The following is a 24,113-nucleotide window of genomic DNA, read 5'->3' on the forward strand; positions in this document are numbered from 1 at the left end:
ATGTACTGGCAATGCGTAAGCAAAAACATAGGGTTTTGCGACCATCAAATCATCAATTGACGCCGTCGGAGCTTAGAATGCAATATTGTTATCTCCATTCTAATCAAACTGGGATAAAACAACGTCTATTGATACATTAAAAATCTGCAATACGTTGTCTGCGCTTGTGCGAATGTTTTCATAGCATCAATTGTGAATTGCTGCCAAAATGATTGTGACGTTATCCAATCAAATTTAACGTTACAAACAGTGTTGCATTATAATGATGTATAACGAAGAAAAGAAGAAGGTAAGCAGCGTGTTCACAAGTTATGAATTAATAAAAGTATTTCAAATTTCAAATGCAATTACAAATTAAGTATTAATACTTACAAGATTACATTAAGTGTAAATTATGATCAGATGAGCTTTAGTTTAACTTATGATCAACAACCGCTGTGACTTTTTAACGAGGACCATTGAAAAGAAATTGCAAAAAAAGCCTTAAATGAATCCTGATAATTCTTCACTTTACTTTAAAAAAAAAAAAGGTTCCTGTTCAGTTTAAACACGATTGAAAAAGGTTGGTGGTTTTTAACGGCAACTTCTTAACTTCTTCCAACAATTATAAATAGCCGCCACGAAATAGCCTAAAAAATGGCGTTGACAACAACAGTCAATCAATTGTATTCCGGATTTTTTCAGGTACTAAGAAATGCTGTCCAAATATATGTGGATCTCGACAGTGTAAAGAACCAGCAACAGCAAGTAGCTTAACACAAATTATATTTCACAAGTTTGTGTTTTGATATTCAGGTTATATTTTCCAAATAGCTGTTACAGAAGTTATGAGTGATGGATAAAAAGGGCAAAATAAAGAACAAAATAAGAATATATTTTTTTTAATTTGATGTTAATCCATCTGCATCATTGTACATCGTGTACATGGTCTCAGAAAGCCGCGGTTTAAACAAATTTTGAATATATTGGTTCTTAGATTGAAAGCAGAACGACTGGTAGGTAAAGTAGACTCTCTAATATTCTTAGTATTATAGAACTTAAAACACCATACTGTGAATTCATTATTATTCGTTTGATACATTTGTGGATGCAATTTGTCGATACAGATAAACCATAAATTGAAATAATCAACAATTTAAGAATTGTCTTATTGCTAGTATGCACCCTTTTTCGATACAAAAAATAATACATTGTATCTACGAAATTAATCAATCTACAACAATATATTTATAATTCAAATTTTCCAATCTACATTTGTCTTTTTTGATTTTTCTAATCTTTAAAAACTAAAAAAATTGTAGAAGCCCCGACCAGAGTGTCCTTCTAGATCTTCTCAAACCAAGGCCGCCGCCTGTCACTTGCACCAATGTAGTCATGATAAGGAATGTACCCAAGGTTAGTACATTCAGCTATTAAATACAAATTAGTTATTGAAATATAAATTCAAAACAACGAACATTTGAGGATTATGTATTTGATTGAAAACCTGATTGAAATCGTCCCTGATCGTCATTATCAGGACATTTAAACATCGTCCCTGATCGTCATTATCAGGACATTTAAACATCGTCCCTGATCGTCATTATCAGGACATTTAAACATCGTCCCTGATCGTCATTATCAGGACATTTAAACATCGTCCCTGATCGTCATTATCAGGACATTTAAACATCGTCCCTGATCGTCATTATCAGGACATTTAAACCGATTCCAATGTACTGTTAAGGTAATCCTTTGTGAATTAATTCTTGCTGTGGATTCAACTCAATCATTATGTGTCGCGAGATTTGGGAAACAGAAAAGCATGCTTGGTATTAGTGCTTAGAACACAAGAATAAATAGTACATCCATACCATGCAATCATTCATCTTTATATTTTGCATCATTTTTTTTACGATGACCAGGACGATATCTGTTAAGTCATACTTTGTCTAAGCGTCTCTTTTTTTAGTTGCGATGAAACATTCAATCGTCTTATTCATCTTTGAATCAGTTATATTAATTATATTGTTTCAGATAAAATATGTTGTGGCGTTACTTGTGGAATAGGATGTACAGAACCAGTAAAACCGAATGTTAGTTAATATAATCCAAACGTAGTTTTCATCGTAAAGTATTTTAATCAGTTGTTTTGTTGAAAATCGGATGTTAATTGTACGTTTATGGTTTAATATGGTTTGCTTAACGATAATCGTCTACCATCAAGACATCGGTTGCCTTACAGTTGGTAAAACTTTACATGACGTGGGATGTTTGGTTTTTAATCTCCCGTTACTCCGTTGGTAATTTTATTAAAAGCTGCGTGAGTCAAACGTTTACGCTATTGACATGTCTAGGTAAACGATATGTACATTCACCATCACATTATATTTCTATAGCGTTAACCATGTTGAAGATAACAAATTCATTTAGGCATTGAAAGGATGGAATTACTTTAAAATATTTAAAATTTTAAAACTGGTTATCTATTTTCTTTTTGAATTTTGTTTTAAATGAATGTTGTGGTTAAGCTATTTTAAGGGTATATGTGGTCTTATCAATTCGTCTACTGTCATTATGATACGAAACTATGTGGTGGATTCGATCTTAACTTGGAATAAACTAGGATTGACAGTTGTATATCCAATTATGGTGGTTATTTTCGATCACCTACATCAAATCAAAATAGTATCATATTATATTCCCACGATCGTTAGGAAGTTATTCATGTAGATTCACTGTAAACGTCACCTTGGAAAGTTAAGAAGCATACAATCGGTATGTTGTTTTGCTCACATATGTCATGTATGTTAACTTTAAGACAGGTTTGCCCATACGTATGATTTGAGAAGTGAGTAGCAATGTCGGAACTATAGCTCTATCATTTGTTCTTTTTAATAAATGTAGATCATACATCATGCATATCTGATTTAACTATTTTAGCCACCAAAACCAAGACAAGGAGTTTGTCCGCCAATTCCTAAAGGGGGTGATCCCAACTTTTGTAACCTTGTAGATGTAAAATATGACTGTGACACGGATTCAGATTGTACGGAAAGTGGGTATACATATCACAATATTTCATGATAATTCGAGCAAAAAAGCACCTATATTTGAGGCACCATCACTCAAAAAAAAAATCAAAAATAATTACAAACATGATATAATTTCAATTAAAATCATAAATACATGTTTTTTGTACATTGTACATATAGAGGGAGGGTTGACATTTCAACAAACAGGTTTAATCTTTCCGTAGTTTACCCTGTACTAATTCAGGAGCCTCTGGTCTTATTAAGTCTTGAATGATTTTAAATTTTAATTTCATTTTATATATTTCGAAGTTTAGTATGACGTCCATTATCACTGAACTAGAGCACATTTTTGTTTGGGGCCAGATAAAGCACGCCCCCGGGTGTGGGCTATTCTCGCTGCATTGATGACCCATTACTGTGGACACAATGTATTTGTCAAATGATATCCAAAAACAAACTATCTATGGAAAGTCAACAAAATAATTCAATCGAATGGATAGTAAACACAATGTAAACTTAAAATATTTTATATTTCAAAATGTTTAGGTTTTTTTTATAATGGCATTTTAACAATTGGTAGCGCACGTATCTTACTTATCTGTTATTTTTATTTAAGAGAATAAAAAATGTTGTGGGACACCATGTGGAGGACGAGCATGCACTAATCCCATAAAGGTATGTTATTTTTTATAAGGTAAACAGTCATTCCATTTTATAATTAATAATTAAAAATACAGACTATTTAAAAATTTAAAGAGTATTGAAATAATATAGTAAACATATTTCATACATACACACACGGTTGGTATTGTATAAACAGGCAATTATTCCAAACGTTATGAATTAAGTGTTCAAGAACAGAAAGAAACATAATCTTCAGAAATTAACAAAAAAAGACAATGGGAGATGTGGTATGATTACCAATGAGACAAATGTTCCAATGATTTGAATATAAGCAACAAAAAAGACAATTGTACGGCCTTCAGCAATGAGAAAAATCAATACAGTAAGAGGTGTAAAGTTTGCTATTATATGCCTGACATGTTAAATATGAACAAATCAATTAACACAACTCATTACCTATAGCAAAACAATGAACGAAAAAAAAATATGACATACATGATCCAACGGCAATTACTTATCTACAGATTCCGGTTTTGAGAAAGGCATTTACAAGGTATGGCGGTAGTTTCCGAGCTCCCAAACCTTTACCTTACTGAGGACAGTTGTTAAACCGCACAGCATATGAACTAAATATATAAATAAGATCGATACAAAGATAAAAAAAAAAAAAAAAAAAAATGTAACAAAACCAAAGACCAGACATTGCCTGATACCTTTAATATATATTGCAAAGTTTTAATCCCTACAGCAAAAAAGACACTATGTACATATTTGAAAGTACTCAAGATTACTGCCAGCTAGTTTTAAATCAATTAAAAGTAACACAATTATTCATCTAATAATAAAATAGCCAAGGCTCCGTGTTGAAAGCCGTACTTTAACCTATAATGGTTTAATTTTTAAATTGTTATTATATTGCAAAGTTTTAATCCCTACAGCAAAAAAGACACTCACACCACATCTTCCTATATCTATCAGTACACATCCAATATTCAAAAGATTTAGTATAAATACGTCATTAACTGGCAGGAAAAAAACATGTCCTTACGCAATATTAAAGCCAAATCAAATTCGAGTTTGCTTGAGGATGTTTGAATATACGTTCCTTTATAGTATAATAGATAATGGGAATGGGATCATTCCATAATCACGATGTTTATTTCTTTTGTTTTTTATTGACAGGGTGATCGTACTGGATGTCCATCGTGTAAAATCCAACCGAGTTTAGGTTGTCCCGTGTGTTTCCAATATCTGCAGCTGTGCAACTCAGACAGGGAGTGTGGTCGAGGTCAGTAAAGTGTTCTAAGAATGTCATCCATACACTTGTAAAATAAACAGCAATTTTTCAGTTACGCCTTCTATTTAAGAGTTTGCAAGTAATCTTTTTCCCTGAAATTATATCCGTTATACTGTCAAGAAAAACTTTCTGAGTTGGTAAAGGTCGACAACTTTTACTTGTTTTAATTTCTGTAAATGTGTTCTTTTATATAAACAGCCAGGTCAGGAAAATGGCCATTGTTATATTATAGTTTGTTTCTGTGTGTGTTACATTTTAATGTTGTGTTATTTTTGTGCCGTAGTTCCCCTAATATATTTGATATGTTTCCCTCAGTTGTAGTTTGTAACCCGGATTTGTTTTTTTTTCTCAAACGATTAAGAATTTCGAACAGCGGTAAACTACTGTTGCTTTTATTCATGACAATATTGATGACCTTTATCGTTGAGCACAAGGACATTTGTTACTTTTGCAAGTAAACTTTTAAACCTAAAATTATGATATTCAGTAACAAAAAGTATCCCTATTAGGACAAGTGTTAACAACATATGGAATGCATACTGTTAGTTAAATTTAAACAAAAACAATATAAAAAATCTTCATAGCTTCCAAATCAAAAACAAACACATAGTTTTGAACTTATTTTATTTGTATATTGTAATTTTTCAGGTCATCTTTGTTGTTTCAACCCTTCATGTGGTACATCATGTAAAAGAACATATGGTCGATGAAACATTCTGTATTGGATATCCAAAGAACTCATGAAGAACCTCATAATAGTTGTGATTAGCTTTTCTTTTCTTTATGACATAATTATTTTTTTTAAATTATAGAAATAAAAAGAAATATTCAACCAGAATAGTTATTTTATGAATACTTTACAGTCACTTACGACATACACATTATACAATTACCCCATACCCATTACTAGTAACTTAAAAAAATATAACACAATTGCACCATACTATTTATACATAAAACAATACACTATTCAATTGATACAATTACACCAAACACTTTATACAAATACATCCTACAACATACACTTAATACGGCAAACCAATACACCATTCGCTTGATACAATTAAATAATACACCATACACGATTTTCATTTTCACCATACTCCATACCCTTTCGGAGTACATGAGATCACCGCCAGTTTTTAGGTGGGTTCGTGTTGCTTATTCGTTAGTTTTATATTTTTTGTCATGTGTACTATTGTTTGTCTGTTTGTCTTTTCAATTTTAAACCATGGCGTTGTCAGATTTTTTTCGATTGATGAGTTTGACTGTCCCGCTGGTATCTTTCATCCCTCTTTTATTACATAACACCATACGCCTTATACGCCTGATACAATTACACCATACACTATACACATTATACAGTTACCTCATATAGTGCAAAACAACAACTTGGAAATCAACGCCGAAACCAGAAAATTGTAAAAACTATTGTTGTCCCCTAGTTTATGAAGCAAGTTCTAGATTTGAACACAGGATGAGGTAAAGCTGTTCGTGATCCTTGTTTTGTGTCTTGATCTATCAAACCTTAAAAGCATAACTTTATTGGTGGTTTGTTTTCTTAATCTTAATTGCAGCTGAAAATGAAGTTTGAAAAATAACATCATCACCAAAGTCATGTTTGATAACCAAAGATAGACGAGGATATTCATTTTGAAAAGAGCAATGCATGAAAGTAACAAAAACAAGGCTTACAACGGGCGTTATCAACCAATTGAATTAGTGCGAAAGGAGACAACCCAAAAAAATGTGACAAAAAGCTGTGTATAAGTTTTGATAGGAAACCGTTTTGATGAGCGACAAAACTATTGTATTAGAAGGTGACTTAAATAAAATGTTTATTTTTGTTATTGTCCTTTGTTCTTTGGTTGATATTGATATTGATATTTTTTTCAGTAATTAAACTATCATTTACCTGTAAGAATTAGTTATACTACCTTCAATTGACCAATATTTTTCTTTGAAATATTGGACATTTAAAGGTAACATAATGTTTTTTTACAGATAGATGACTATCAAATAACAAGAATAAAGAACGAGTACAACAATAGAATAACGATGTTTTACATATATCACGTGGTTACTAAAACGAAAAGATGTCAAAATGACATCGCTCAGAGAATTGAAAATCTAAATTTAAAATCGATGTTGATATCTCATATAGCAGAAAAAAACTTTAATATTATTGAATTTTTCTTTTTCAAACAGAATGAACATTTGATCACTTTTTCCCTTTAAGCCAAGATAGAAACTACTGAAATATATGTAAAATATATTTTAAACAGAAGCAAACAACACGTTTTTTTTTATGCAAAACTGTTTAATTAATCAGTCCACAGGATATACACATTTGTAACGACAGCCTTGCTTGCAACATTTCTTTGTTCCAGGGCACGATGCGTCATTTTTACAGTTTCTTTGAACGTTACAATTAGTCCGTGGATATTTGTCTCTTGGACAACGGCCTATTTTCGTTGTTTTGGCTACAATGGTGAGAAAAATATAGACATCAGTATACAGTTTACTATCACGTATATATTCGCGTAGAATACCATTATTAAAAGTAATTTAAACTTGAATATTAAATAATCAAATATAATGAATACAAAATTCGATTTGATGTTTCCTTTTTATATTCATTATATTTAGTTCTTGAAGTAATATACCGCAATAAATAATATTTCTCTGTAGAAATACATGTATGTAATGTATAGAAAATTAAAATGTAATATGGTTGAAAAAAAACAACAATCTACCTGAAGACGTAGACGTACGCAACAAAAGTGCACCGTTAAGCCTTCAAAACCCAACAAAACACATACTGTAAGTTAACATTGAAAGTCGCCGATTTGACGAAATGTAAAACAATTGAAACAATTTAAATAACGGCCTTGTTTGTGAACAAATCAAGTTACGAAAAATAAACAATACAGAAAGCAATCAACGCCAACATTTATTACAGGCAAATAAAACGGGTAAATGCTCATACCAAACGTTGCTACTATAACTAAAGGAGATTTGGACTAGAACGAAACTAAATAGGCGTCCTTCATCTTTAACATTTGAAAGGATAAAAAAAATACAACCTATAAATCGCTATCCACTACCTGTTACAGTGACGAAACAGCATAACATTTAAAAAAACATACCCTTGTATAAAAACCAGCTAAATATACCTCAGCTCCACTTATCAGCACAAAAAATCAACAATCATCAAAATAAGTGACATAGTTCCAATGTAAGTCTATTCTTGTTAAAGAAAGTCGATAACAAGTACAGTTAATTATGATTTCCAAACTAAACAAAAAGTATTAATAACTGAATATAAATCTTCATATTGACATATACAATAAACAATCATTTTCAACATGTTAAGTCTTATACTTAAACTATAATAAAAGACTCAAACTGTAAATTGTACATCAATTAAAACGGGAAAACTAAGATCTTAAGATTAACAAAACATTATGGAAAACAAATGGACTAGACAGGAACCAATGATAACCACTGACTGCAGGATCCTTACTTGGAGCAGACGCACAGAAAATGTGGGTAGGAGTGGGGGTAAGGAGTAGGACATCGAGGTATAGAACTTTACACTGATGGAATCGTGGAAAATGAACTCATCATAGATACCAGGACTTAATTTAGTATATACGCCAGACGCGCGTTTCGTCTACAAAAGACTCATCAGTGACGCTTGAATCCAAAAAAGTTAAAAAGGCCAAATAAAGTACGAAGTTGAAGAGCATTGAGGATCAAAATTCATAAAAGTGTTGCCAAATACAATGCAAATAATGAAAATGATTGTGAATGTTATAGTCTTATATCTCTAAAGACTAATATTCAGTTGTTAACATTTTTAATCAGAGCTTTATTTGTGAATTCATACTTGGCATGTTTGCGCATCTTTGTTGTTTGTTGGTATTTGTTGAAAAAATAGTGATCTGAATTAAAATGTGAATTTGGAAGTAATAAATGTCAATTACTTAGTGTAACACGTGATATTAGAAGTGGGAAATGCCAACTTAGAGTTTTACAACCAAATGTTACTGTTGCTCTCGTAAAATTCATCAAACATAATTCAGATGACGGTCATATCAGACAAGTATTGGTCTTTACTTACCTCGTAACCATTACAATTATAACAGTTGTTGTTACACATGTACTTATGAAATCAAAACACATTGCTTATCTATAAGCAATAGCTAAAGGTTAATAGTTAACTACATTGCACTTTCAGGAGATTCGCTACTCAGTTTCAGAATAAAAAGCTTTTCATAACACTAGTATATATTGATAGGGACTTATTACAGTAACCAATTTTTGGGGGAAAATGTTCTCTCTTGCTATTTATAGCTTTATCATTTTTTAAAAATAACAAATATTTATTTTATTCTTAGATGCATGACTTTTTTATTAGTTGTAAGTGGTTTTAAACTAGCTGGAAGATAACTGCGAGTATTCTCAGATGTGTTCATTGTGTCTATTTGTGTCGGGATGTATAAGTACCCGGCCACGTCCACTTGTATTTTTTGTCTATATGATGGGTTAAGCCTTTTTCAACTGATTTTTATAGTTCATTCTTATGTTGTACTGTTATACCACTGTCCCAGGTTAGGGGGAGGGTTGGGATCCCGCTAACATGTTTAACCCCGCCACATTATTTATGTGTGTGTCTGTCCCAAGTCAGGAACCTGTAATTCAGTGGTTGTCGTTTGTTTATGTGTTACATATTTGAATTGCGTTCATTTTTTTACATAAATAAGGCCGTTAGTTTTTTCGTTTGAATTGTTTTACATTGTCTTATCGGGGCTTCTATAGGTGACTGTGCGGTATGGGCTTTGCTCATTGTTGAAGGTCGTCGGATACCTATAGTTGTAAATGTTTGTGTCATTTTGGTCTTTTGTGGATACAATGTAGTTGGCTTATTGGCAATTATACCACATCTTCTTTTTTATATATAAGACTCTTACAGATGGCTTATATTTATACGTGTTAAAGATTTATAAAAAGAAAAAAGGGGGTCAATGGGCAAAATATTTTAAGGCATTAAAATGGATAAAACCAGAGGATTCTAAAATTCGGATAAAATTTCAAAAACTTGACAAGCGAACATCCTTAAGACAAAATTATCCTTACCATTCGGACAACAAGTATGGTATTCATCAGCCGGTCCACCTTTACAATGATATCCAGTAGGACATTTGTTAGAACTAACAACCATTCCACAGAAACGTGTTGGATGAGGATCACCATAATCACAAGCTTTATTTACATAAACATATAAAAATATCACTAATACGTATTCTAGGTATATAACATATAGTTTCAACAGCTCTTTGAAGTAATAGACTAGGTCTTTTTCGATATATATTTTTTAGAAGATGGCAATCAAGCGACTATGGCAGATGTAATACACAAACATAGTCGTCGCTGCATTAAACACAAACATTTGTCTTCTCTGAATTGATAACAAATTATGGTCATATCTGAATCACACTACGTGGTAGTAACGTAGGCAGTGATCACGTGATTTGTACTGTCTAATTTGAGTGCAAACACTTTTTTTTTAATCTTGTCTTCTTTACCTAATATTACTTGAAGTCATTCATACCATTACAAATATATAATTTAAAAGTACAGATTGCATCAGGCACTGTAATTGTAACACTACTGATATTGTTTCATTTTAAAACCTTCTGACCAGAAATATATTTCGTTTTTCGAATACTGGTCGTTGTAAACTTTTTTCAATACTAAATAAGCACTACATGGATGGCGCATGTATAATATCTGTAAAATACAGTTATGTCACATAGTAAATGTTCTCTTCAATGATAAAACTTACGGATTTGACAGCAGACAGAGTTTATGCAGTAGGTTCCCGATGGGCACGGTTTACCGGTAAATGGTCCTATTTCACATGTACCTTGAGGCGTTCCCTTTTCACAGACTGAATCTATAATACAAAAGTTTAAATTAAATAGCCCGTGATAGTTATTTTTAAGAAAAAATCATTCTGCTGACAAACTTCCGTAAAGCACAATCTTCAGTGCCGCCTGTCTAGGTGTGATCAGTTGATTTACGCATAAAGATAAAGAATAAGTATTTGCACGGACTCAACAAAATATAATTTGAATCTGTCAAAAAATTTAAAATGCTTAGTGAAACATTTAACACAATACGTCATTTAAAACGATAAACACACATAACTCACGAACACAGACAAATGTCAGGCTCTTCACCTAGGACAGAATCACTCAGAATTTGGTGGATTAAACATGTATGTTAGCCATGAACACTTCCCTAATTCTGGGAAAGTGAGGAAAAGCATAAAGTCAGACTGTAAAAATCATTTGAAGCATCATTAAAAAGACAGTGATTGGCGAAATGAACTGATGTAAAGAATCACGTAGAGCATCAATAGGAGGCATTTACTGTTTGCATCAACTTTTTGTTAAAGACAAGGAATCGGTCATGTAATTGTAGTAGGAGTTTGAGTCGTAAAAGTCGTTAGATCTTGAACATGAAGGATTTTTAAAAGAAAAGATCACAGTTGGAATTGTAAGGGTACTTAATTCTAGTTTAAGGTAAATTATATATGAGTGGGAGGTTTAGCTAGTTATGAAACAAACTTTATCATCATCTGTCATTTCTTCAGAAGGAAATGTGTCTACCAATTCCGGAATATGATAGTCGTGTTATGGATATGCGTTTTGTTTTGATATTTGGTTAGGGACTTTCCGTTTTGAATTTTCCTTGGTATTTTTGAATATATGTATCATGATCTTTTTGTTTAGTTTCTTTTGTTACCTATTCTGATATCGAACTCGGACTTCTTTTTAACTATGTTTTACTACGCGCATTATTGTGTTGCAGGTATAGGAGGGGGGGGTTGAGATCTTAATACATATGTTTAACCCCGCAGCATTGTTTGTGCTTATTCCAAGTCTGGAACCTGTGTCCTTTGCTAGTCTTGTATTTAGGAGTTAAACATGACATCCATTATCACGGAACTAATCTACATTTTTCTTTCAAGACCAGCTAAAACACGCCTCCGGGTGCGGAAATTGCTCTCTCTAGTCAACAATTGGTTGTATTCGGCTGTTATATATTACCTATTCTAAACGACAGCAAACTCAGTCGTTACCGGGGCATTCTTGTTTACCTGCGCAACAGGTAATCAATAATGGTTCATTCTAATGTGATGTGCTTCTCTTGTATTGTGAATAAGCCCAATGCACTAAATCCAATAAAATTTGTTTGCACATGCGTATATTGACTACTGCAGAATAATGACTTTGATCAACTTGACATGCCTTTAGCATATTTCTTTAACTTAAAACACTTCCAAACTCCAATGATGCACTTGTAATACTAATTAAATTATCATGACTGTAATGTGATGCAATTCGAAATTGACATATTTGACCTAGATACGATAACTGTTCATGCTGGCTGTTAAAAAATCTTCCCTCTGAAAAAATCGCATTGCCAGTCGTTTGCTGGTTTACACATAAAAAAGAGGTTCATGTAAGAACCCACACAAACGTTATACACTTATACACATCGGACATAGATATTAACCTAATTGTCCTAATCAGAATCGAAATAATTGATGCAAACTTTACTTTATTGTAGTTTGGACATGAGTAGGCATTATATTCGTGTTATTTTAGCCCTCACTTTTGCTCGGGTAAAAAAAAATACGAATACAATGGCTACACATGTTAAAACTACAATAAAGTCTAACTTGCATCAATTATTTCTTAACATTACCGGCATATCCTACAAAGGAACACAATCTCGATATGTGACATGATAATTGCAACGGATCAAGACGTAAATTCGACTAGGCTCAGTGATTTCTTATTTTTTTTGTTTGCAGCTGACACTAGAACTGAAATAGTTTGACATGTAGAGGTATTCTCGATTTACGATTTTGTTATCAGGAAGAAAAGGGAAAAAACACTGTGTGATAATCGAATTTGATTCTTTTTATCTAAACTATTATACTAATATATATATATATAGAACAATATAATCACGTACTTTCCTTTCATATTGAAATAAATAACAGAACATCCTTACCTGTTTTGCATGCACAAGTTGGACAATTGTTTGCATCCATAACATTACCGAAGGGACATGCTATAGCACAAACAGGGCCACATCTTGGTACTGTAAAACAAAGTATATTTAATATAAATTAAACAAATTGCATATGGGAGGTTTTTCCATGCCACAAACCAGGTTCAACCAACCATTTTTTTTTTATTAAAATTGTCTGTACCAAGTCAGGAAAATGGCCATTGTTATATTGTACTTCGTTTCTGTGTGTGATACATTTAAATGTTGTGTGTCTGTAGTTCTCCTCTTATATTTGATGTGTTTTTCTCAGTTTTAGTTTTAGTTTTTAACACGGATCTGTTTAGTTTGTTAATTTACTCATTTGCCATCTCAACACGTCTTTTGTAAATGAGCATAGCAAACGTTGTTTGCATTTCTCTGTTTTTGTCAGAATACTAAGCATGCTAAGCATTCAGTATTATTAAATACCAATTTTCGTGGGTACAAGTGAACTAAACAACAAATTCAAGTATTCGACGAATTACAAAATTATAAATCAAAGTATCTCGAATTTGACTTACACAGTCATCTCAGTACCAGAACCTATGACAAACGAGACGATTTTAATTTTGAAATTATAAATTTCCCCCACCTTAGTAGCAACATAACAACTTCACCTGCACATGGGATATATCTTTCCTAACTTTTTCGATATTCAAGAGCTTGCAGCTCCTACTCAGACTTTGTAAAACGTCATCAGTGTCTGAGAAGAAAGTTGATGAACCAGGGGTATGTCAAAGAACGTCTCGTCCTTTTTCTAAAACAAAGTTCATCGGAAGGTACCAAGACCTTGTTGATAAATATTCCTATCAACTTCTCAAATAATACACGATGGTCTTGATGTATAGATTCTGCGTACTGATGTTGTTTATCATCTTAACAACATGTGTATTTGTTCTTTCATTTGTCTTTGTTCTATTATTTATATTACTTTTACTGTTGAATGGTTTTATGTGATATCCGTTTGACGTGGCTCGGTACTTATACATCTCGTCAATGTGTGTGTATTGGCTTTCATTTTTTGGTGGTTTGTTTTGTATATGCGACTGTTTGTATTTCTTTTGTTCGTATTACGTGACTCTGTACTTTAAATGATCCCGTCAGCATTATTTTGGTCTACTATATGTCATTATGATATATTTCTATTATGAATTACTATATACGTTGAACCACAAACGTCAAAATCATTCAATCGCGTAGTGGAATTAACTATTTTTGGATTCTCATAAATTCCACCTATAACTTTTGGACTAGTTTAAATCTCGGTCTATTTCTGTAATGTGTTCTTACATACTTTTGATTTTTTTAACTCTGTATGCTTACATCATGTACATTGCCTATGAAAATTTTAAAACTGTTTGTATGCACATTAAACGACAAATTTATGTGACGTATACAAATTTTGTGACGTCAGACACTCAAGTCAATCCGTGTGTTCGTAGATAGATGTTTTTGTGTTCTGTTAAATTGTCCCTTTTAAAATTGTTATTCGATGATGACTGATGTACCCATATTTTGACTATTTTATTAATTGTGACTGTTTATTTAACGCATCATCTAAATATAACGGAATTTGATGAGACTGTTATTAAAGAGAGAGGGTTATCGCTATAGAACCAGGTTTAATCCACCATTTTCTACATTTGAAAATGCCTGTACCAAGTCAGGAATATGACAGTTCTTGTCTATTCGTTTTTGATGCGTTTTGTTATTTGATTTTTGCCATGTGATTATGGTCTTTCCGTATTGATTTTCCTCTGAGTTCAGTATTTTTGTGATTTTACTTTTTGAAATATTAAAAAATCAACCGGGATCAGAAAAAAAATTTGATAGGTAATTAGGTTTGAACTTCGTTTGTACTTTTACAATGCCAAATATATTAACGTTTCTTTATTTTAATGATCAACCAAACAGCTGTTCCATCGATATAGACTAATGTTATATCGAACGGTTTTGAAAAAATATGCAATGTATATTTCAACTAACGATGAAAAGTACAATATGCTGTTCTCAAATCGAAGGATCAATCTTAAATATCATTTTAAACGAGGTGGAACCATGGAATGACTTTTCGATCATATTGCCTTTATTTGTTTGTCATAAAAGTTACAGTCAAATGGAGATAAATTAACGAAGACAGTAAAGAAGAGGTATATTTCAACATGACTGCACCTTAGCCACCTCATGCTATAAATAACAGTGTTTACATAGTTTTATAGACCTATATTTTTTTTACTTTTACAAATAAGACTTGGAAGAAAGAATTGTTGCATTGGCACTCATACAACATTTTCTTCTATCCATTCAAATAACGGAAAGGTATCTCTATAGCAATGCTTTTTACTATAAGTAATAGTTCAAGATATCTCATACACATTATGAGATATCTTTAAAAAATTATGATATATCTTATCTAGTTTTTGAGATACCTTATGTAGAATACATAACAGTGTTCATTATTTATAAGATATCTCATTTAATATATAATATATCTTATATTATTTTATGTTCATAAAATATCTTATATAATTTATTTTCATTAGATCTTATATATAGATTATAACATGTCATTTTTCATATCGCGTGTATTATCAGCCCTAGGTTCGATATCAACCCAAGAGCCGCATGGCTCGAGGGCTGATGTTGATCGAGGTCTGACAATACATGCGATATGAAAAATGACATGTTATGATCTTTTTATCATATGCTTCAACAATGGAAAAATAACAGATTCATATATCAATCCTTTAACGTGGTTCCCAAAAAGTGGTTCAAAGACTAAACGTTCACGGACGTTGGACCCCAAATTTAGTACAGTCGATAAGAAATTTTTCTAAGTATAGACGAATCAAACAAAACAAATCAACAATATACATAATGAACACTTTTTTTAAAGTAACTTTCTGTTTAATGTTTGAAATTGTTAAAAAATCCCTTTACTTTTTTTTTTTTAATTATTTTACTCAATATAAAATTGAGAATGGAAATGGGGAATGTGTAAAAGAGACAACAACCCGACCAAAATAAAAAAAAAACAACAGCAGAAGGTCACCAACAGGTCTTCAATGTAGCGAGAAATTCCCGCACCCGGAGGCGTCCTTCAGCTGGCCCCTAAACAAATATATACTAGTTCAGTGATAATGAACGCCATACTAATTTCCAAATTGTACACAAGAAACTAATATAAAAATAATACAAGACTAACAAAGGCCAGAGGCTCCTGACTTGGGACAGGCGCAAAAATGCGGCGGGGTTAAACATGTTTGTGAGATCTCAACCCTCCCCCTATACCTCTAACCAATGTAGAAAAAATAAACGCATAACAATACGCACATTAAAATTCAGTTCAAGAGAAGTCCGAGTCCAAAAAATTGTTTTGTACACTTCTTTGTAATGTTTCACTGAAAACGTAGTATTTTCCGGAATTTGCCTAGTATCACCAGAATGCCATGTGATGACTTTACGGAAAGGCATGTGATAACGTTCGAAGCATATGATAAACTTTGCATACCAGCCCGCTAAGCACAAATTCGAAAAATATGGAATTTAATTTAATTTAATACTATTATCATACAGTAAACATCATATGTTATTTATTCTAAATATATGATAAAATTTTCTGTATAAGGTGGACGTAAAATCTGATGCCTCGTGTAAAGAGAGTGCCCCGCTCTTTGCATGTTGAGAACCCTTGCAACAATTCTTTTAGGGGTCCGTAGGTGGCCTGTAGCAATGCAAACTTTCTGTCCCTAACCAATATACCCTCATTTTCAAGTGGCAGCTAAATTTCCCAGACCATCATCCTAGATGGCCTTTATTATAACAACCTACCTTTTGTAGTTATCGTTAACTTGTTCTCGTCCTGAATATGCATGAAATATATGCCACTGGACGTTAAGCAACCAACAATCAATCAATCTTTATAAGGATATCTTATTACCTATATATCATATCTTATGAATTATATAAGATATGTTACAAAGTATATAAGATATCATATCATAAACATATTTATAGGATATATCATATAGTTTATCCGATATCTTATATACTTTTTTTAATATCATATCTTATAAAAGAGGGACGAAAGATATCAGAGGGACAGTCAAACTCATCAATCGAAAATTAAATGACAACGTCATGGCTAAAAATGAGTAGGACAAACAGACAAACAATAGTACACATGATACAACATAGAAAACTAAAGAATAAACAACTCGAACCCCACCAAAAACTAGAGGTGATCTAAGGTGCTCTGGAAGGGTAAGCAGATCCTGCTCCTCAAGTGGCACCCGTTGTGTTGCTTATGAGATAACGAATGCGATCAACAGTCTACTAGCAATTCGGTAGGTCACATTTATGAAAGGGAAGGGGATTGTAGTTTCGACGTTAGGGACATATCCGATATCATTTGTGAAACGGTTATTCCATAACGGTCAACTTACTCGTGATGGCGTCCGTAAACAACCCTCTATCAAGAAAATCATCATACAAATGCAAGCATGGGAATATCGTATCAATTGGGAGATATATACACCGTATGCAGGTGCTGCTGGAATGTTGCTACTTAGAAATGGAAAGTTCATAATTGAAAAGCTGAAATCATCTCTTTTGTAGTAGAGTTTTGTTTACAATCGACCCTCATTGTAAATTATATAATAACCTCATCATAACTACCAGGATTAAAATTCATATTTACTCCAGACGCGCGTTTCGTCTTCTAAAGACTCATCATTCACGCTCGAATCAAAATATGTCCAAACGGCCAAATAAAGTATGAAGTTGAAAAGCGTTGAGGACCAAAAGTTTTGCCAAATGCAGCTGAGTAGTAGGTATAAGTATAAGATTTTTTATACAGTATATCAGATTGTTTATACAGTATATAAGATTTTTTATACAGTATATCAGATTGTTTATACAGTATATAAGATTTTTTATACAGTATATCAGATTTTTTATACAGTATATCAGATTGTTTATACAGTATATAAGATTTTTTATACAGTATATCAGATTGTTTATACAGTATATAAGATTTTTTATACAGTATATCAGATTGTTTATACAGTATATAAGATTTTTTATACAGTATATCAGATTGTTTATACAGTATATAAGATTTTTTATACAGTATATCAGATTGTTTATACAGTATATAAGATTTTTTATACAGTATATCAGATTGTTTATACAGTATATAAGATTTTTTATACAGTATATCAGATTGTTTATACAGTATATAAGATTGTTTATACAGTATATAAGATTTTTTATACAGTATATCAGATTGTTTATACAGTATATAAGATTTTGTATACAGTATATCAGATTGTTTATACAGTATATAAGATTTTGTATACATTATATCAGATTGTTTATACAGTATATAAGATTTTGTATACAGTATATCAGATTGTTTATACAGTATATAAGATTTTGTATACAGTATATCAGATTGTTTATACAGTATATAAGATTTTGTATACAGTATATCAGATTGTTTATACAGTATATAAGATTTTGTATACAGTATATCAGATTGTTTATACAGTATATAAGATTTTGTATACAGTATATCAGATTGTGTATACAGTATATAAGATTTTGTATACAGTATATCAGATTGTTTATACAGTATATAAGATTTTTTATACAGTATATCAGATTGTTTATACAGTATATAAGATTTTTTATACAGTATATAAGATTGTTTATACAGTATATAAGATTTTTTATACAGTATATCAGATTGTTTATACAGTATATAAGATTGTTTATACAGTATATCAGATTGTTTATACAGTATATAAGATTGTTTATACAGTATACCAGATTGTTTATACAGTATATCAGATTGTTTATACAGTATATAAGATTTTTTATACAGTATATAAGATTTATTATACAGTATATCAGATTGTTTTTACAGTATATAAGATTTTTTTATACAGTATATCAGATTATTCTTTATACAGTATATAAGATTTTTTATACAGTATATAAGATTTTTTATACAGTATTTCAGATTATTGTTTATACAGTATATAAGATTTTTTATACAGTATATAAGATATCGTATATAAACATATTTCTAAACTATCACGGGTGCCGCATGTGGAGCAGGATCTGCCTACCCTTTCGGAGCACCTGAGATCACCCCTAGTTTTTGGTGGGGTTCGTGTTGTTTATTCTTTAGTTTTCTATGTTGTGTCATGTGTACTATTGATTTTCTGTTTGTCTTTTTCATTTTTAGCCATGGCGTTGTCAGTTTGTTTTAGATTTATGAGTTTGACTGTCCCTTTGGTATCTTTCGTCCCTCTTTTATATACTTTATGAAAATTTTTTAATAGGAATAAACAGTAATACGACTTGTCATACATCCCTGTACAACATGATGATGTTGTAATTGCATAGTACGCAAGTCTTCCTTCGAAAGACGCTTAAATGAATGTCTAGTGATTTGAGAATGTTATTGTTGAAGCTCTATCACAGACTAAGATGATAAAAACACATACCTGGTGCCTGACACGTTCTACCACAGCTTGGATTAGAACAACACAGTTGACCTGTAAATGAATAAATAAATGATTAAAAATAAAAAATTATGGCAAAGGTAACAGGTCTGTGTCTGTGTGTGAAAGTAAATCCAACAATGTCGCACCTTTTTATTCCAAAATAAGTAAAAAATCAACTGGTACCTATTATAGACACACCATCACACTGACCTTATTAACAGCTTAACCGAGTTAAACTGGTTCCTGTTTTGAACAACAGTATACCGAACTTGTTTACACTCTTTATCTGAGCTACACTGATTCCTGTTTTGGATACAACAGTACAATTATCTTATTTGCACTCCATATCTGAGTTACACTGGTTCCTTTATAAGATACAACAAAACACTGACCTTTTTTACACTCCTTATCAAAGTTATGCTGGTACCTTAAGAAGACACAACAGTACACTTACCGTGTTAACACGCCTTATTTGAGTTATAATGTCCTGTATTAGACACATCAGTTTCTGACCTTGTTTATACTCCTACGCTGAGTTACACTGGTTCCTGTAATGGACACAACAGTACACTGACCTTGTTTACACTCCTTATCTGAGTTACACTGGTTCCTGTATTACACACAACAGTAAACTGACCTTGTTTACATTCCTTATATGAGTTACACTGGTTCCTGTATTGGACACAACAGTACACTGACCTTGTTTACACTCCTTAGCTGAGTAACACTGGTTCCTGTATTGGACACAACAGTACACTGACCTTGTTTACACTCCTTATCTGAGTTACACTGGTTCCTGTATTACACACAACAGTAAACTGACCTTGTTTACATTCCTTATCTGAGTTACACTGGTTCCTGTATAGGACACAACAGGACACTGACCATGTTTACACTCCTTATCTGAGTTACACTGGTTCTTTTATTGGACACAACAGTACACTGACCTTGTTTACACTCCTTATCTGAGTTACACTGGTTCCTGTATTGGACACAACAGTACACTGACCTTGTTCACACTCCTTATCTGAGTTACACTGGTTCCTGTATTGGACACAACAGTACACTGACCTTGTTTACACTCCTTATCTGAGTTACACTGGTTCCTGTATTGGACGCAACAGTTTCTGACCTTGTTGACATCCCTTATCTGAGTTACACTGTACTATTTTGGACACAACAGGACACTGACCTTGTTTACTCTCCTTATCTGAGTTACACTGGTGCCTGTATTGGACACAACAGTACACTTACCATGTTTACACTCCTTATCTGAGTTACACTGGTTCCTGCATTGGACACAACAGTACACTGACCTTGTTTACACTCCTTATCTGAGTTATAAAAATAGAAGATGTGGTATGATTGCCAATGAGACAACTATCAACAAAAGACCAAAATGACACAAACATTAACAATTATAGGTCACCGTTCGGCCTTCAACAATGAGCAAAGCCCATACCGCATATAGTCAGCTATAAAAGGCTCTGATAAGACAATGCAAAACAATTCAAACGAGAAAACTAACGGCCTTTTTTTGTAAAAAAATGAACGAAAAACAAATATGTAACACATAAACAAACGACAACCACTGAATTGCAGGCTGTACACTGGTTACTGTATTGGACACAACCGTACACTGACCTTGTTTACATTCCTTATATGAGTTACACTGGTTCATGTATTGGACACGACAGTATACTGACCTTGTTTACACTCCTTATCTGAGTTACACTGGTTCCTGTATTGGGCACAACAGGACACTGACCATGTTTACACTCCTTATCTGAGTTACACTGGTTCCTGTATTGGACACAACAGTAAACTGACCTTGTTTACACTCCTTATCTGAGTTACACTGGTTCCTGTATTGGACACAACAGTACACTGACCTTGTTTACACTCCTTATCTGAGTTACACTGGTTCCTGTATTGGACACAACAGTAAACTGACCTTGTTTACACTCCTTATCTGAGTTACACTGGTTCCTGTATTGGACACAACAGTACACTGACCTTGTTTACACTCCTTATCTGAGTTACACTGGTTCCTGTATTGGACACAACAGTACACTGACCTTGTTTACACTCCTTATCTGAGTTACACTGGTTCCTGTATTGGACAAAACAGTACACTGACCTTGTTTACACTCCTTATATGAGTTACACTGGTTACTGTATTGGACACGACAGAACACTGACCTTGTTAACACTCCGTATCCGATTTGCACTGGTTCCTGTATCGGCTACACGCGGAGACTCCTGGATTTGATTTGTTATTCAACCAGATTGGACATCCGGGACTATCAGACGCACTCTGTTCGGGATATATAATAAAAATGTGTGTAAATGAAGGGAATGGTGACTCTCTAAACTACAGTAGCTACAAGTCCACGCAATTATCCAGTAAAATTGAATATAAGTGGTATGTCAAAATTGTAAAATTCAATCACACTGCATGAAATAACATGACAAAAGAGACGGCAGATACTTATGGTACATTCAAACTCATTAGTCGAAATTGCAATTCGGGAAGTGTTTAAATCCTGCTCAAATGTGCTACATTTTTGTTATTCGTTTAGTTTTTGTACATTAATCAGGCAGTCTGTTTTTTCTCGTTTGAATTTTTTTACATTAATTTGTGATTTCGGGACATCTTATAGCTAACTGTGCGCTGTGAGCTTTGTTCATTATTGAAGATTTTCAAACTTGTTGTAAATCTAATTGATATACTTTACAAGATGGATTTTAGTATGAATTACTAGTAGAATCGATGATTTGAAAAAATCAAATATTTATAGATTATCGTTGGTTATCTAAACGATATTGAGAACAGCAATCGAGTTTAGATGACCAATGATTATCTGTTTATCGCTATTTTACCTATTAAGACGTTGTTTATTTCCTTTAACAACGGCATGTGTTCTTTTAAGTTCTAGCAATACCACTTGGCTACGTTTTCATTTCACCCGAATCCGATGGGAAAGGAAATTATCAGTCAAAAAGATCAAAGGAAAAATTTTAAAATACTTAGTGGCAATAATCTGTGTTTCTGTATCGTAAATGCAAGTCAATAATATAGGTAAGAACCTTACATTTCAAACTTGTTAATGTTAAAAACTTACATGTACGTAATGAATTACGCATAGTATCAAAATCCCAGCTTTCAACATTTTATATGACTAGGTTTAACGCAAATAATAATTCTTCAACAAAGTCTTCAAATTAATTACAAAATTATGACATAGTCAAGTATAAAACATATATTTATACTATTTGCATCACCTAAAGTTGTTATACCATGCTGCGCACATTACGCTTTATCCTACTAGATTGATAAATGATAGGCTTACGGCCAAATAACAAGTTTTCGAGAGAAAAATTAACGCTTATCATAAATTTTGAACTTGTGAAAAGAACATATCTGTGTTAATTAGAGTTCGATAAATAAAAGCATAAAAGATTTACCAAACCTAAGCATTTGAAACCCAGGGAAACGTGGAGTATAAAGTTAAAGTCTAAAAGTAAATGTATTGTTTTAAATTGCTCTAAAAGTATAGTAAACATGTACCGTAAAAACATATAATTCGCAGATGGAAATCGAACAATTATAGATATCTCTGTTTTTCAAAGCTAATATACCACTTAATTCATAGAGATGCTTGAAAACATTTGAGATATACATGTTATGAAAATGGAAATGTTGTTTCGCTGTCGTTGAGTTTATGAAGCTCTGTTTATTTCTCTTTTGATCTCAAATATGTCTTGTACTATTTGAATAAGTAAATTAATCTCATGCATAACATATGTCCAATTAAAACATAATATATATATCAATATAAACAACTGTTAGTCTCGAGTACATATTGTCTTAATCTATTCTATTTGAACAATACAATCTATTTCCGTTGATTTCGGATAAAATGACACTTTGATTAATTATGTCCGTATCTTGTTTTATTTCTATATGATTGTTCGTTGACTTTGTGCATGACACCGCGAGTACACAGAAACAATAATGTTCACCTATATACTTGTTTACAATTATCGTCGGTACATGAACCCCTTGTATCCTGTTATGAATAATAAACATATGTGTACATGTTGCGGTAATATTTTGCCTGCAGGTAGTTTCTTATTTAAAAGAAGACACATTGCTGTCTTTCTTTTAAGAGTAAATTTGGATGAAGATTTCTTGAGCAGATCAATGATTGACCAAATTTATGTTACAAAGTAAATAAAAAAAAATGAAAGATTTTTTTATAAAATACAAAATAGGGATCCGTGATCCATTCGTTTAATCAAAGTTATGTGTGGTATTTGTCATACTTGCATAATGCATTTCTCAAATAGATAGTTTATTTCAACAAACGAAAACCAAATTAAATTTTTGGTTCCAACTAATTGTGCAATTTCCAACGATTAATTCATTTGATAATGTCTATAGATAGGAACAAATATTGTTTGTCATTAGTGCCACGATGGTCATGACATATGAAGCAGGAACTCCTGATACTTTTATATTTTTCT

General features: G+C 32.3%; 1 protein-coding gene across 1 annotated transcript; it reads right to left on the reverse strand.

Annotated features, from left to right (window-relative positions):
- Positions 1 to 7,005: 7,005 nt before the first annotated feature.
- Positions 7,006 to 22,844, reverse strand: LOC134719824 (perlwapin-like). Its single transcript, XM_063582775.1, has 7 exons — positions 22,709 to 22,844; positions 21,786 to 21,900; positions 19,584 to 19,634; positions 13,030 to 13,119; positions 10,787 to 10,897; positions 10,078 to 10,203; positions 7,006 to 7,418 (listed from the first exon to the last, which is right to left on the reverse strand). Exons 4-7 carry the CDS (start codon positions 13,067 to 13,069, stop codon positions 7,264 to 7,266), a joined length of 432 nt encoding a protein of 143 aa, XP_063438845.1. The 5' UTR covers positions 13,070 to 13,119; positions 19,584 to 19,634; positions 21,786 to 21,900; positions 22,709 to 22,844; the 3' UTR covers positions 7,006 to 7,263.
- Between the last annotated feature and the right edge of the window lie 1,269 nt (positions 22,845 to 24,113).

Source organism: Mytilus trossulus, chromosome 5, assembly GCF_036588685.1.
Source record: "Mytilus trossulus isolate FHL-02 chromosome 5, PNRI_Mtr1.1.1.hap1, whole genome shotgun sequence".
Classification (NCBI taxonomy): Eukaryota; Metazoa; Mollusca; class Bivalvia; order Mytilida; family Mytilidae; genus Mytilus; species Mytilus trossulus.